General features: G+C 46.4%; 1 protein-coding gene across 2 annotated transcripts in view; it reads left to right on the forward strand.

Moving 5' to 3' along the window:
- The window catches only part of LOC126545491 (neural cell adhesion molecule 2-like), a 613,769-nt gene that overhangs the window by 213,470 nt on the left and 386,649 nt on the right, over nucleotides 1-13,650 (forward strand). For both annotated transcript variants that reach the window (XM_050193381.2, XM_055061846.2), the window contains exon 7: nucleotides 12,878-13,216. In XM_050193381.2, coding sequence (XP_050049338.1) covers nucleotides 12,878-13,216 — 339 coding nt within the window. The remainder of the gene's footprint in view (nucleotides 1-12,877; nucleotides 13,217-13,650) is intronic.

The raw sequence follows: 13,650 nt of genomic DNA on the forward strand, positions 1-13,650 counted from the left end.
TATGTTCTGTCGTTCTTGGTCCTGCCGTAAAGTGAAATTCCTAACCAGTATTTTGCGCTATGTTTGCGCAAGCATAGTGCAGGGCACTGTCCAAGAAGCTTTCACGTTGCAAAAAAAAAAAAAAAAATTGGGCGGAACCATTCATACGGTGGCGGATTAGCCAGCGAAGCTGCTTCTGCCGCTTGTACGCAGACTGGAACGATTTAAGTATAAACCCCATGCAAGCAATCTTGCGCGCGACAGCGACAAGCGACGCGATGGATATGGCTGTCGCGTTCGCTCGTCGCCTGCAAGTCGTGCCCCATGCGAGCGATGACTTCGGGCGACGTCTCCCCAGTGTTGTCGGTATGAGGGCAGCAATGTAAGCGCCGAAACTAGCGTGACGCATGCTTTATTAACTTAAGTTGATGTGTTTTACTGTAAAAAGCAGTTTAAAATATTTCTGAAGGTCTTCCAGCAGGTTCTTATCTTTGCATGTATAAAAAAATCAATCGTTTACTCGTTCCGTGCGACAATCGGAAGTACTTGAGCTATGTATATCCAGTTCCGGCTTCGCGCTATTGGCTAGTCGCTCATAGCACTTCCGGGCGACGAGCGACAAATTGTAGATTTGCAGAACCGAGCGATCGCACGACAAGACCGAGCGATCTGTTCAAGCGACATCGCTCGAAGCCGTCGCTCGTCGCTGTCGCGCACAAAATCGCGTTTATGGGGTTTAGCCTTTAGCTTGACGCTTACGGGCGGCCTTCAGTGCACGATCTTCAGCGGTAGCTTGCGCTCGACGCCGACGATTAGACTCTCGCATCTGCTCTCACTGACGTTCTTTGGAGGCAAAGTCACTGGTCGCATTCTCCACTTTCGCAAGGGCACGTTGTCGTTGGTCATAGTGGCGTTTCTGCTGTCGAGGCCTCTCCTTGTACTCGGCTTGCTATTCGGCCATGCGCACAATACGTGATCTTCCCATTTTTGCTGGAGTTGCCACTGTTACAATGGTCTACCTCTGCAATGCACAATCCGGTTGTTACACACCGGGGCGGCTGCCGCAGCGCACACCCCCGTGTTTTTCCGCCACAACTGCCATGCCGTTGTATTGAGGGCAGACGACAGCAGACGCAGCTGGCAGCAACCGCGGTCAGTGCGGGTGCACTCCCCCACTGCGCAGGTGCGGCGCGCGTTGAAATCACGTGTACTTTCTTCCTTCTGCACCGTACTATCGTTCGTTATCTTTTTTTGTTGACTTTACGGATGTTAGCCAGCCCAGATACCTCTCCTACGAGACCACACAGCGCCGCCATCTTTCTTGTTCACTTTACGGACATTAGCCAGCCCAGATACCCCCAACCCCTTCCGAAACCACGCATACGGCTCATTCATACATGTCCGTCAGCTAAACAGCTTCGCTGGAAAAAGAGAAAAGAAGCGGGCACCTTGTCACGCTCCGCTCACTCGACTTTGGAGTGAGGGTAGCCTTCTGCCTTCAGCTCACGGTATAAGTGTGCGCACGCGCTCTAGCGCACGGCTGAGCAGCTGCCTGCGAGTTGTTAGGATGCAATGGTCTAAGTGAAGCCAAACAGTAAACGCTCAGATTAAATTTTCTGTATGCAGCGAACCCTAAACGCTCTGATAAATCTGAGCGCTTAGGGCGCGCTGAATATAGAGCGCTTTAGCTGTGGGTTTATTGTCCGCTCCGCTCCGACCAGTGTAACGACACCCATACATTGTATCTTTTTCGAGTGACCACATTTCATTGGCTAACCACTGTTGCAAAGTTATCGCTTATCGCAAAGCTCATGTATTCGAACGTTCTCGACTGTTGTTGCCGATCTTACAGCGAAGGAATGTTTTCTAACAAATCGTGTACATGAAGGAAATAGCGGTGTACATTCTGCAACGTACGGCAGAACCAGCGATTATGCTATAATACACGATGAGTGATGTAGAAATAGGGGGTGCACTTGACCCGTAGAAATTAAATTTTGACGAACGACGATCGTGCTCGCCGCATCACTGTGCTCCGAGCGTGTTTATTTCCTTTTTTTTTTGGCGGGGGAGGGGGGGGAGGGGAGGGGGACTAGTTTTCTTAATAAAGAGTTAACTGTGTCTTTTCCTTAAACGCCACGACAACGTGACAGTATCCTAACTTGTACATAACTGCTCAGCCGGAACGCTAGTGCGCGTGCGCAGATCGCTTATGCCGTCAGCGGATGGCAGGATGCTGCCCTCGTTATACGCCACGAAGTTGTTTCAGCCGACCGTGACAGAGCCGTCTACTAGCTTCTTTGTCGTTTCTGGCCGAGCTATTGCGCACCGGTTGCATCTCTGGTGGACACACTTAAAAAAAAAAGCGGTATCTACGCAGTTCTGCGCAGAGCTTAATCACGTGAAATGCAAGCGTAACAAACCTCCCTGACAGGCTTACTCGCTGAGAGGAGGTGGCGTTTGCGGATACTTTGTGTCGCGGTTGCACTTACGCTGGCTGTGACCACCTTTAGGCCTCGCCTTTTTGCTTATTCCAGTCCGTTCTACGACATCACTATTTAAAACGTGAATGTAATGCGTTTACTGTAGAATTGCCCCACGCTTTACCAAGGTCATCTTCGACACATACGTGCGACAAGCCTTCGCCTACAGGGGGCCCTCCCAACATAGAACACGAGATCTAAACCTTCCTATTGAACTACCTGCATGAACCAATTCTGTTTGTGTATTTGTAACCATATATTTATTATGCCCAAAGACAGGCTTCCGAAGAAAAAAAGAGAGACCGTGAGCGATGCTCCGATAAAATTGTCATATGTTATGGAAGAACAGCCCCAGCAAGAACCGCCAGCAGTGTGTCCAATCTCCTTCTCCCGCCTTTAAGTGTTCTGATGCGGCTGTGATACATCAGTCCTATTTTGTTGCGGTATCGCGAAAAGTTGAGCGCTTAAGTATTCTTTGGAGCGATACTCTATCGAATGGGCTGCAAGTCGTACTTTGTTATCAGTGCAGCCGGTCTTGGCGTTGGCGTACACAGTTCGACCCCTTGTCCAGGGCTAAAGAAATGTACATTGCCGACCTTAGGTTTATTTTTAGTTAGTCCCACGTGTACAAGGAAAGAACCACTGTCCTTGCTTTACTTAAAATGAGCAAGCGTTTATTTCCTATTCAACTGTAAAATCAGCATAAGTCCGGTGAGAAAGCAATGTCTTGCTTTGTTCGAAGTTTGGACCGATTTTTCAACCCAAATCTTTCAATTGCATCTTACGGTACAGCCTAGCCTGCTATTTCTGCTCGAGCGTGTTTTGGAGCTTCATTCGGTATGCGTGTTTGTGTAGCCAGAACGTTGCGAGATATACCCTGACGCTATGGCAGACTTCCGACGCGGACGCTCTTCTATAGACAACGTCATAGATCTTGTCTCGTCTTTTGAGCACGAAAACAGCCTACGAAGATTTTCAGCGGCAATGCTCCCGGACGTTGAAGGAGCTTACTACAACATAACTCATCGAGTCATCCTGGACGCCTTGGGCGATGTCGGCCAAGGTGGCCTTGTTTTTCGATGCACGTTCAGCTACTTCAAGGACAGGTCATTCTTTGTGCAAACAGATGATGTTGTGACATCACAACAGAATGCATACCGTGGCGTACCACAAGGTGGAGTCTTGAGCCCCACTCTATTTAACCTTGTGCTCATCGACCTTGTTCATTCCCTTCCGCAGTCCGTCTATGTGTCGATCTACAGAGACGATATATGCATTTGGTAATCAGAAGTGACGCGTCCGCAGGTACGCGGCAGACTCCAAAAAGTGGCCACACTAAAATCAGGTTATCTGCGAGCACGAGGTCTGGAGGTGTCCTCCGACAAATGCTCCGTGGTCGCTTTCACGCGCAAAGAATGAGACCGTACGAAGTCAAGAGAGAGAGAGCGAGAAGTCATAAGAAAAAAGCAGAGAGGTTAACCAGGCTGAGCCCGGTAGGCTACCCTGCACTGCGGAAGCGGGAAAGGGAATTGAAAGAGAAGGAGGAAAAAATAAGGTCACAGACTCCATTGTTACGCACACAAGCATAACAACTAATGGACAGCCAATTAACAACAAGAAGACGCGAGAAAGAAATCGAGACCTATCCTGGAGTCCTTATATGTCTCCTACCTAAACAAGGAGCTAGCCGTGATAACCCATGTCCTCAGATTTCTCACTCGAAAGGCATGGGTGCTGCTCCAGCTCTATAACGCATTGCTCCAGAGTCTTCTACGCTATAGCTTACGTATACTGAGTGGGGCCGGTAAGAGCAACCCCCGTGCCCTCCAGTCTGTGCAAACTAAAGCTCAGCGAATATGTCTTTGCCTTCCCAGGTGTGCATCCACGGCAGCAACAATAGCCGTCGTGCATGAACACCCCATCAACACGTACATCCAAGTCAACGCTTTAGGGATGCACATCAGGCACTTCGCCTGACTTCCATCGCATCATCTCGTCTCCCTTCCTGCCACTCGGCCTCGTTCATTGTTCAGCAGGATTGTCGCCACCAACCATCGAACTTTATGTCTGCAGCACAACCTTCTCTACCGCTGTGGTGCCTGCACCCACTCCAAGCTCTGCTTGGCATTCACGGCATCAAAAAAAGAAAAAGAAAGCAGAGATGTCATCTTTCGCCCTCAAACAAACCGAAATTTGATTCCTAGATGAGAAGCACAGAGAACGCATCCACGTTTACACGGACGGTTATGTCTCCTCCAAAATTTCGGCTGGAGCAGTGGTAATTCCGCGAAATCTATTATTCAGTTCAGGACGTCTCACATTACATCATCGATGGCTGCAGAACTCGAGGCTATTCGTGCTGCTCTGGAGTTTATTGGTCACAAATCGCCACATACATGGTTCATCTTTTGTGATTTGAAGTCAGCTCTCTAGTGTCTGCTGTCCCCTTTCAACCACGGACCTAACGTGCAGTCAGTCCCAGACCTCCGACTAATTCACCGTCAAGCAATCGACAAGGGCACAACATTAACTACCAGTGGATATGGGGTCACTGCGGAATTCCTGGAAATCACAGTGCGGATGATGCTGCCTGATCGGCCCACGACGGTGCGCATATTATATGTATACCACTGTCGAGAATAGATGCAGCCACAAGGCTTCGTTCCCTCGCACGTGAGCTTACGCAGACTCTGTAGAACATGAGTGAATTCACCAATGCACCTCTCCACAAATTGCATTCACGTCTGCAACTCAGTCATCCACCAGGGTTACCACGAGCGGTGGCAACACTTTTGTGGCGCCTGTGACTCTGCGTGGCATTGAGCGAACGCCTATTCCTTGCGCATTGGAATGGCTGACAGCCCTGCTTGCGACAACTGTGGCTCGATCAAGCACGGTCTCTGTGGTGTCCCCTTTACAGTGCGGTAATAAAACTACTCGCGACAGCACTCGAAAAACTGGATGAAAGCCCCTTGATAGAGGAAAATTCGTGTGCTTGCAAATGAAGCCATAAGATCTTTATGGAACACACCAAGCTTGAAGCACGCACGTCTGCACCGACTGGACCCGTCCCTTCGACTTCTACCCCCATCTGGACTCTCTCGACTCGAGACAACAGTACTTTGACGACTGTGGCTTGGTGTCGCTTTCACAAGATCGTTTGCCTTCCGAGTCGGTATGGACGAGAGCGCGGCTTGCAGTCACTGCGGCGGCGAGCAGACTACAGAACACGTACTTTGCCACTGTCCTCGATGCAGCGCGCACCGGCTGTCGCTAGCAGCCGTGTTGGCACACCTTGATGACAGGCCACTTTCAGAACAGGCAGTCTTGGAATACCCACATGATCTGTTGTTGCATCGAAAGTCGGTCAAGGCTTTGTTGATCTTTTTACGTGGCAGTGGCCTATTAGAAACACTATAATGATCGCGTCCTTTTTTTTTTTCACGCCTTTCTTTTTGTTCCCGCTTTTCTTTCCGGCTTGATTTCCCCTTTCCCTTCCCCCAGTGCAGGGTAGCAAACCAGAGGCTTTAACTCTGGTTAACCTCCCTGCCTTTCTCTCATTTGCGTCTCTCTCTCTCTCTCTCGCTCTAGGACACTGGTCCAGACGGGTTTCGGCACTAAAGGCCTTAAGCGCTCTGCTCAAGTTCCTAAGGGCTTGGAACTGTGCCACCGACATTGAAAGGTGTAGCACGTAGCATCGCTTTATTGTGAGAATTTTCTTACTTTAATTTTTTATTTGTTTCTTCTATCAATTTATATTCCCTTTACGCCTTTCTCCAGCACAGGGTAGCCAGCCGGTACTTACGCTGGCTAACCTTCCTGTCTATTCTTCCCTTTCTTTCTCTCTCCGTCTCGGTGGTTCGGCAGCACTAAATGAACTGAGTGTAGGGACTAGCGTACGCTTTAAATATTCCACGAGTACCAGAAAAGTGTGCGTGTGTCTCTGCAGCGTCTGTTTTATGCACGACTTGTAAGTGACCCGAGACTGCTTCCCGAGTCATTACAAATTCGTCGGCTCTGAACATTTTGGCAAATAAGGTATAAACAAAGCCAGTTGTGAACTCACAAGGTGTACTACACTTGGACCCTAAATAGAGCTTCCTAGCGAGGCCGTAGGAAATCTGAAATGTGCAAGCCGCAGATATCGTATGCACGTTAACGTCTTTGTTGCCGGGATGTAAATGTAGCCGAAAATCCAGATTTCAGTTTCGAACAAAGCTTTTAATGCGCGCGGATATTTCGGCGTCCGCTGGCTAAGGCCATGTGCGCGGCCAGGAGGCCCGGAAATTAGAGGTCCGAACTGCCTGAACGAGAAAGTGCCCACCGAAAAACTGTTTTTGTCCTGCTCAGCCTCAGTCGTGTGCCCCTCCCCCCTCCCGCAAGTGTACCATACACTATCCTATACTCGTATGTGCGTGTTTTCATTGAGAAGTGGTTCCATTTTAAGCTAGACTACTTCATTTTCATAATGAAGGAAGCATGCACGTTTTGTCTTTTTTTCTGTATGGCGGCCTCTTCTTTTTTATGTACTTTTTTGCATTCACGTCTGCGCGTTCCTGAACTCGCTTCGTGTCTGATGCTGCGTAGTACCTGGCACTTAGCAGGTATTGACAGGGAAAGTGTTGTCACCGAATCCATACACAATTCCCTAAGCTTTCCTTTCATATGCGTTGTTCGCAGTTGGCCGGATGCCTCCGTTAATATTTTATCCAACATCACGATTTACTGGTATCTGCTCTTGCGAACAGTTATAGCTCAAGCATTTTTTTTTTTTAGGGAATACGGGCGTTGATATTTAGAAGATGCAAGCACTATCTAGAAACAGTGTTAAGGCTCCTAGAACGCAGGAGTGCTGGTAGTTATTGCTCAGCATGCACATATTTGATAGAAATGTCTCATGTATAGATGCACGTTCCGGTTAAAAGAAAAAGAAACGCATTAAACTGAACTCAACATATGACACGATTGGTAAGTGGCGCGGTGTGATAAAAACACACTAAACATTTAACAAAAAATCTAGCCCCTCGGTGGCTTTCATTCTTGTAATTCATTGCACGAGCGAGGGAGGGTCCCGACATTTGCAGACTTTATGCCATGAGGTTGCATACGAGAGCTCATTGAGCAGTTGCCTGCTCCTAAGGTCACGTGCTGCGTGACGCGTGTGGTTGAAAGCATATGCCACATCCACCGCCATGTCCGCTGACTGGCCCTAGCTAGCACTCCCAGCTCAAACATACACATACATGCATGTAGCAAGCATACATAATTACCCAACATAAGCGAACGGGGGACAGCCACAGCTGAACTTCAATGGTAGAGCATCGGCGGCGAGCTGTCTTTTCGTCCAATTTCACTTTCATTCACCGCATGATTTCTACATTTCAGTTAATATAAAAGTCAATTTTTCCTAACCTTTCTTTGATTTCATGGTCTGTTGGCTTCGTGTGGTTGTGACTGACAAAAAGCTGAACCCCTAGGTTCCCCTTATTTTTCTTGGTAATGTCTTGCCAAAACGCATATTCTGGCAGGCTAATGAATAAAAAACCACACTGACGTTATCTAGGCATCGTGTGTCATGTATTGCTTTGCAAAACTGCGCGATTATTTTTCAATTATTTTGGTACAATGAGAACATGACATTGTGAACAAATCGACTGTGCAAGAAACGGGCTTGCATATTATGTACAGCATCAGGATGTCCCAGAGTGAGAAACTGCCCGGGGGATCTCCTATCATTAGTGGGTACATAAGAGTGTTAGAGCAGCAAGTAGAGGGTGAACAAACAAAACAAAAGAAACGAAAAACAAAAACGCGTCAAGAAATACAATTCGTAGGGAACAAGTTATAATAAATAAAAAACAATAAATTATGTATTAAAAACAGCGTTATACAGTAATATCACACTAAATAATCATAAGCAGGAATATCTAGTAATGTGTAACAAAAAATTTGGCTCTTCTGCATATTACTAACAAAGAAAAATACAAAGTGTTTTACACAAATATGAAGCCTAACGATACAATACTAAAAGTAATGTAAAGAAAATGTAATAATTATGAAAATGTATTTATGACAAATGAAAAGATGGTTCTGCCAACAGTAATCTTTTCATATTGTGTTTAAAAAACTGCAATGAGAGAGATGACTTAATATTAACAGGGATGCTATTCCAAAGTGAAATACCATAGAAACGAAGTGTAAATTTTCCATAGTTAGATCTGATTTTAGGTAATGAAAGATTATTGCGTTCCGAAAACCTAGTATTATTTTTGTTCATGAGGTTATCAAAAGGAAGTCTGCCTAATGATATTTCACGATGAAAGAGACTAAATGTAACGAGTGACAACTTGTGATAGAACAGCTGCTGAATGGGTAAAACGTTAAGATGTTGATAGACAGGTGAAGAATGGCAACGGAATGAGCTAAAAGTCATTAATATTATTGCCTGATTTTGAAGACGTTCAAGTTGTTTGAGATTAATGCCATATGTATTACCCCATGAAGATAAACAGTATGATAAATGACTATTAATATAAGCATAATACAACGATCTAATAACATGAGGTTTGAAGAATGCACGTGTTTTAATGATAATGCTGATGCCAAATGAAACCTTTTTTATTAGCGAGTTGGCATGGCTATTGAACTTAAAGTGTTTGTCGAGAGTAACAGCCCGGAATTTAACAGTACCGGATGTCGGTGTAAAATAATTATTTAGCTAGACAGTAATGGATGAAGAAATCGCTGCTTGTGGGTTATGAAATAGTACAAACGTTGTTTTTAAAGGATTGATTTGGAGTTGATTATCTGTGCACAAGGAATACACATTGCTAAGATCAGTATTAAGTGTGTCTTGAAGCACGGTAAGTGATTTATGTGATGAGTAAATGGTCGTGTCACCAGCATATAACAAACAGTTACAAGTGGTAAGTACATCAGGTAGATCATTTATAAATAATAAGAACTACAATGGACCTAGTATAGAGCCTTGGGGAACGCCACAGTTAATTACTTTAGTAGAAGAGAATTGGCCATTAAGATACACTACTTGAGGCCTGAACGAGAAGAAAGGGAGTTAACCGAGGGGCCCGATTTTTATTAGTCATATCATGAGAAGCCAACACTGACACCAAGGAAAACATAGGGGAAATTACTTGTGCTTAATTAATGAAATAAAGAAACGATAAATTAATGGAAATTAAAGTGGATGAAAAAACAACTTGCCGCAGGTGGGAACCGAACCCACAACCTTTGCATTTCGCGTGCGATGCTCTACCAATTGAGCTACCGCGGCGCTGCTTCCCCATCCACTTTCTTGGGTAGACAAGTAGCTACGAATAAGATCTAAAGGTGCGCCAGTAATACCGAAAGGTTCGAGCTTATACAGAAGAATAGAATGATCTAGAGTGTCAAATTCTTTTGTTAAGTCGGTGAATATGGCTCCTGCAGCAAACCCAAGGCTAGTTAAATCAGGGTACATGGCGTAATCGCTTGGCTGGGCTTAGGTATTTCTTTCTGGAGATGATTGGCTCTCCTTTACTTTTCTCGCCCTTGTTTTCATGGCGATTACTCTTAAGGGTCCTGTGGATTTGGTAATATCCGTCGCCGGTGAAGTTATTTGCTTTCGCTAAAAATAAAAAAACTAAATATGTTCAGCTGAATCTAAGCAGTCGTATTATGAGATTCGCGACGGGTGTTCTACGTCTGAGCACGGGATCTCAGTAGTGGCTGTAGCACCAGTTACGGGCGTTAAATCTAGCCAACGTAATGAACAAGAACTTTCAGAATATTCTAGAACTTTTGTCATGACCTCGCAGAGGTTATCACGTGACACACAGGTAGTCAATTTCGATGTAGCGCACGGGACTTGAGAAACTTCTACATGACGCCACGCAGCGAAAAAAGTAAGAAGAAACGCAGGAGGCGCTTTTCCATAAATAATAGAAAAAGCGCGGGTTTCAGAATAATGTAATGATTATATTCCAATTACTTTTCTTTTCGCGCTTCGTAAGCTGTCTCAGCGGAGCACCACCTATGTTGCCACCAGGAGGCGGCCGGTCATGAGCAGCGGATGATAAACAGGGATAGAATCGAACGAAAGGAATTGCTAAATTATACCGATCCCGGCCCCATAGTTACAAAATTTTTCTTATGCTAACAGTGCTCGTAGAAGTAGGTGTCAGCCGGTCGCGTTGTCGGACCTATATCTAAAGGCGGCCGTCCAATGGCAAACAGCACTTAGGAAGGCAAAGCTTTGTGAATTCGGCCCCCAGGCCCATTGTCACGAAGCTCCCCCGCTTGAACTGTTCGTAACAGCAGATACCATAGACTCGTAATGACAGACATATTAGCGAAATCGGTCGACAGATGCAAAGAGCACTTAAGAAGATAAAGCTCTGTGAACTCGGCTGCTGACGATTGACCGCATGTCTTCGTATAACGCAATGAGTAGAATTGCTGCACGTTGCTGGCGTGGAGGAGACCACGACTGAAGGTTGCCCTCTCTCCTTGCAACGTATCATAGTCAATGAAGTCAACTGGGCTAGTTTGGACATCTCGCAAGGCTGAAACATAATTAGGAGCAAGAAAGGACAAATGAGAATAAGAAAAGATGTATAGAGGACAGATAGCTTACTTCAACTGGTTTTTATTGACTGCACCGATGCCTAGATTATACGGCGAAAAAGCTTACGGTTGGCAGGTTGCGTCGCAGTGACACATTCACGACACAACACTTCAACGCATTTTGGAAAAATCAGCGCACGTATATTCAATCATAGCCGTACTAACCCGTCTACGGCGTAGAATGTGTACACTAGCTGTTTTCGCTTGTTGCATGTGTTCAACATAATATGTCCATCATTTTTTTTTTTTTTTTACTAGCGAATATCTGCCTTCAAAGCTGTGTTTCGTGGTAACTCTGCCTGCGGTTGAGCTTTTGACGACGGACTCTTGTCTGGTTGTCCGCGGGTCGGGTATGATAATGACACAGAAGAACAGAGACCACCAAAATGTTAAAAAATTGCAACTTAGCCTGCAGACGTTACGGTTTCTTATGAAAGCGCTGGTTGCCATGAAAAGTAATAGCATAAGCTACTTATTTATGCTTCATTCGACGTAACAGGCAGCATGTGTAGATGGGAGGCAGGTTGCCCACCCGGCTGCTCAATATATGCGCAATCGTTCTATAGACGAAAGCGTGGCACAGTGCAAACTATCGAATAAATAAATAAATAAATAAATAAATAAATAAATAAATAAAGAAAGAAAGAAATGTGCTACACTAGATTGCGTTCAATGACAATCATACGTACTTTCTCCTCGTTGATCTCACGTCAAGAAAATGCAGTGCGTGTTGAGCGATTGTTTCGGTCAGATAGGCTTCTTGTCGCTGCATGACAAGTGTGTTGCTTCAGCATTTGTTTCAAGTTCCTTGTATCGCCTAAGAAAATTTAGTTTAAATCTTTACGTAAAGTATGAGTAAGGGGCCCGGAAACATTTCATTGTGGAACTTGTCTTTAACGTCGATCACAATATCCCTGAGGCTTACACTGCCCCTGAATTTCCTACACTGGGAATAGAAGTGTGTCTCAAGTTTTCTGCTCCACAATTGTTTTTTTTTTTTTACTTCAAACGTCACGTCTCTGTGGCAACGTTGTGGAGGACCCGTCACTCATCGATCCGAGTTGTAAAGCGACCTTGCAACGCTACAGGGAATCCAGAAAGCTCTACCCAGCACCGCATAGGAACCTTTCAGCCGTGGACACTGCGACATTACGCAGGCTCCAAACGGACACATATACAAACCTCCATAAGTTGCACATATACTACCCAACAGCATTCAAGGACATATGCCCGTGGTGTGCGAGCACACCGACACTCTACCACATCACATGGGAGTGCACAGCTCACACCGAAGAACAAGTAGACAATAACACGAGAGTGAGGTGGGAGGCATTGCTATCTAGCTCCGCCCTCGGGGATCAGCTCAGGCTGGTCCGGAGAGCAGCAAGGATGGCGAGGGCCAGCGGGGCCTTGGAATAGGGGCCTGACCACACGGCGTTACCCCGTTTTAGGGGCAACGAAGTCCTTTCTACGAATAAAGTTTTGTTCTTCTTCTTCTCAGTGATGCTGTCCATTTCAATATTTGTCACATCAGTGCCCAGTACATGTACACCATGGCATGTAGTATGCCGACATTGCATACATATCTTGCATCACTCGTAGGGAATCGCCTTGCTACAGCTGTCACTTACTTGCGAACAATCTCGTAATAGTTCGTTCTCGCACACCTGTACAAAATATAGCGCTTTGTGTAGGTACAGTTTACCAAGACTCGATAGTTTGTTGCTGGTGATCATTTAACGCATCATCGCCGTTATCACAAGGCTCTTGTTCTTCCCTGTTTCGCGCAGACGCTCCGACATGCGTGGAAGGGGCGCCCATCGTGTACTCGGCATCTCGCCACGAGCCCGTGCGAGTCGCGTGCCGCGTGGCCGCGTCGCCTAAGGCGGTGCGCTTCCGCTGGAGCTTCAGCAGCAGCACGCGGCGCACCGAGCTCACCGACTTCGTGGTGCTGGGGCCCGAGGCGGACCCGGAAGGCACGCCCGTGCTCGACGGAGACTCGCCCACCGTTGTCTCCGTGCTCGAGTACACACCGCAGTTCCAGAGTGACTTCGGCACGCTGCTTTGTTCGGCCCGCAACACGATGGGAGACCAGCGAGAGCCCTGCACCTTCCACGTCGTGCAGGCTGGTGAGTCTCACCGCTACTCGCCTCATTTCCAGCAGTCTACACTGGTCGCGCACTGGCTGCGATGGTGACAAAAATAAAAGGCAGGCGGGCACTCTATGCACGCTGCATCTCAAATGCAATAGGTCCCCTAATGAGCAGGTGCGGAGCATATATGCACGCTAAATTGTAAATTGTTTGCGAGTTTTCTAAATGTTATGAGGCGATGATCTGACCAATAAACACGTACGAAATGCCGCATGCGCTAGACGACAGGCTCAACGACGCTTGTTTAGCTTAACTGCCGCAAAATGCACCGGCTTGTCATATTTCTTTTGTCATTTAGCGTAGGACGCTCTCGTGTCCACTCTGTCTCGGTTCTATTGAGTTCAGTGGCACAATATTTCAACCTTTCTTTCAATATTTATTTTGCGGAAATTTCCTGCAACGCAGTGTGC

Source organism: Dermacentor andersoni, chromosome 1, assembly GCF_023375885.2.
Source record: "Dermacentor andersoni chromosome 1, qqDerAnde1_hic_scaffold, whole genome shotgun sequence".
NCBI lineage: Eukaryota > Metazoa > Arthropoda > Arachnida > Ixodida > Ixodidae > Dermacentor > Dermacentor andersoni.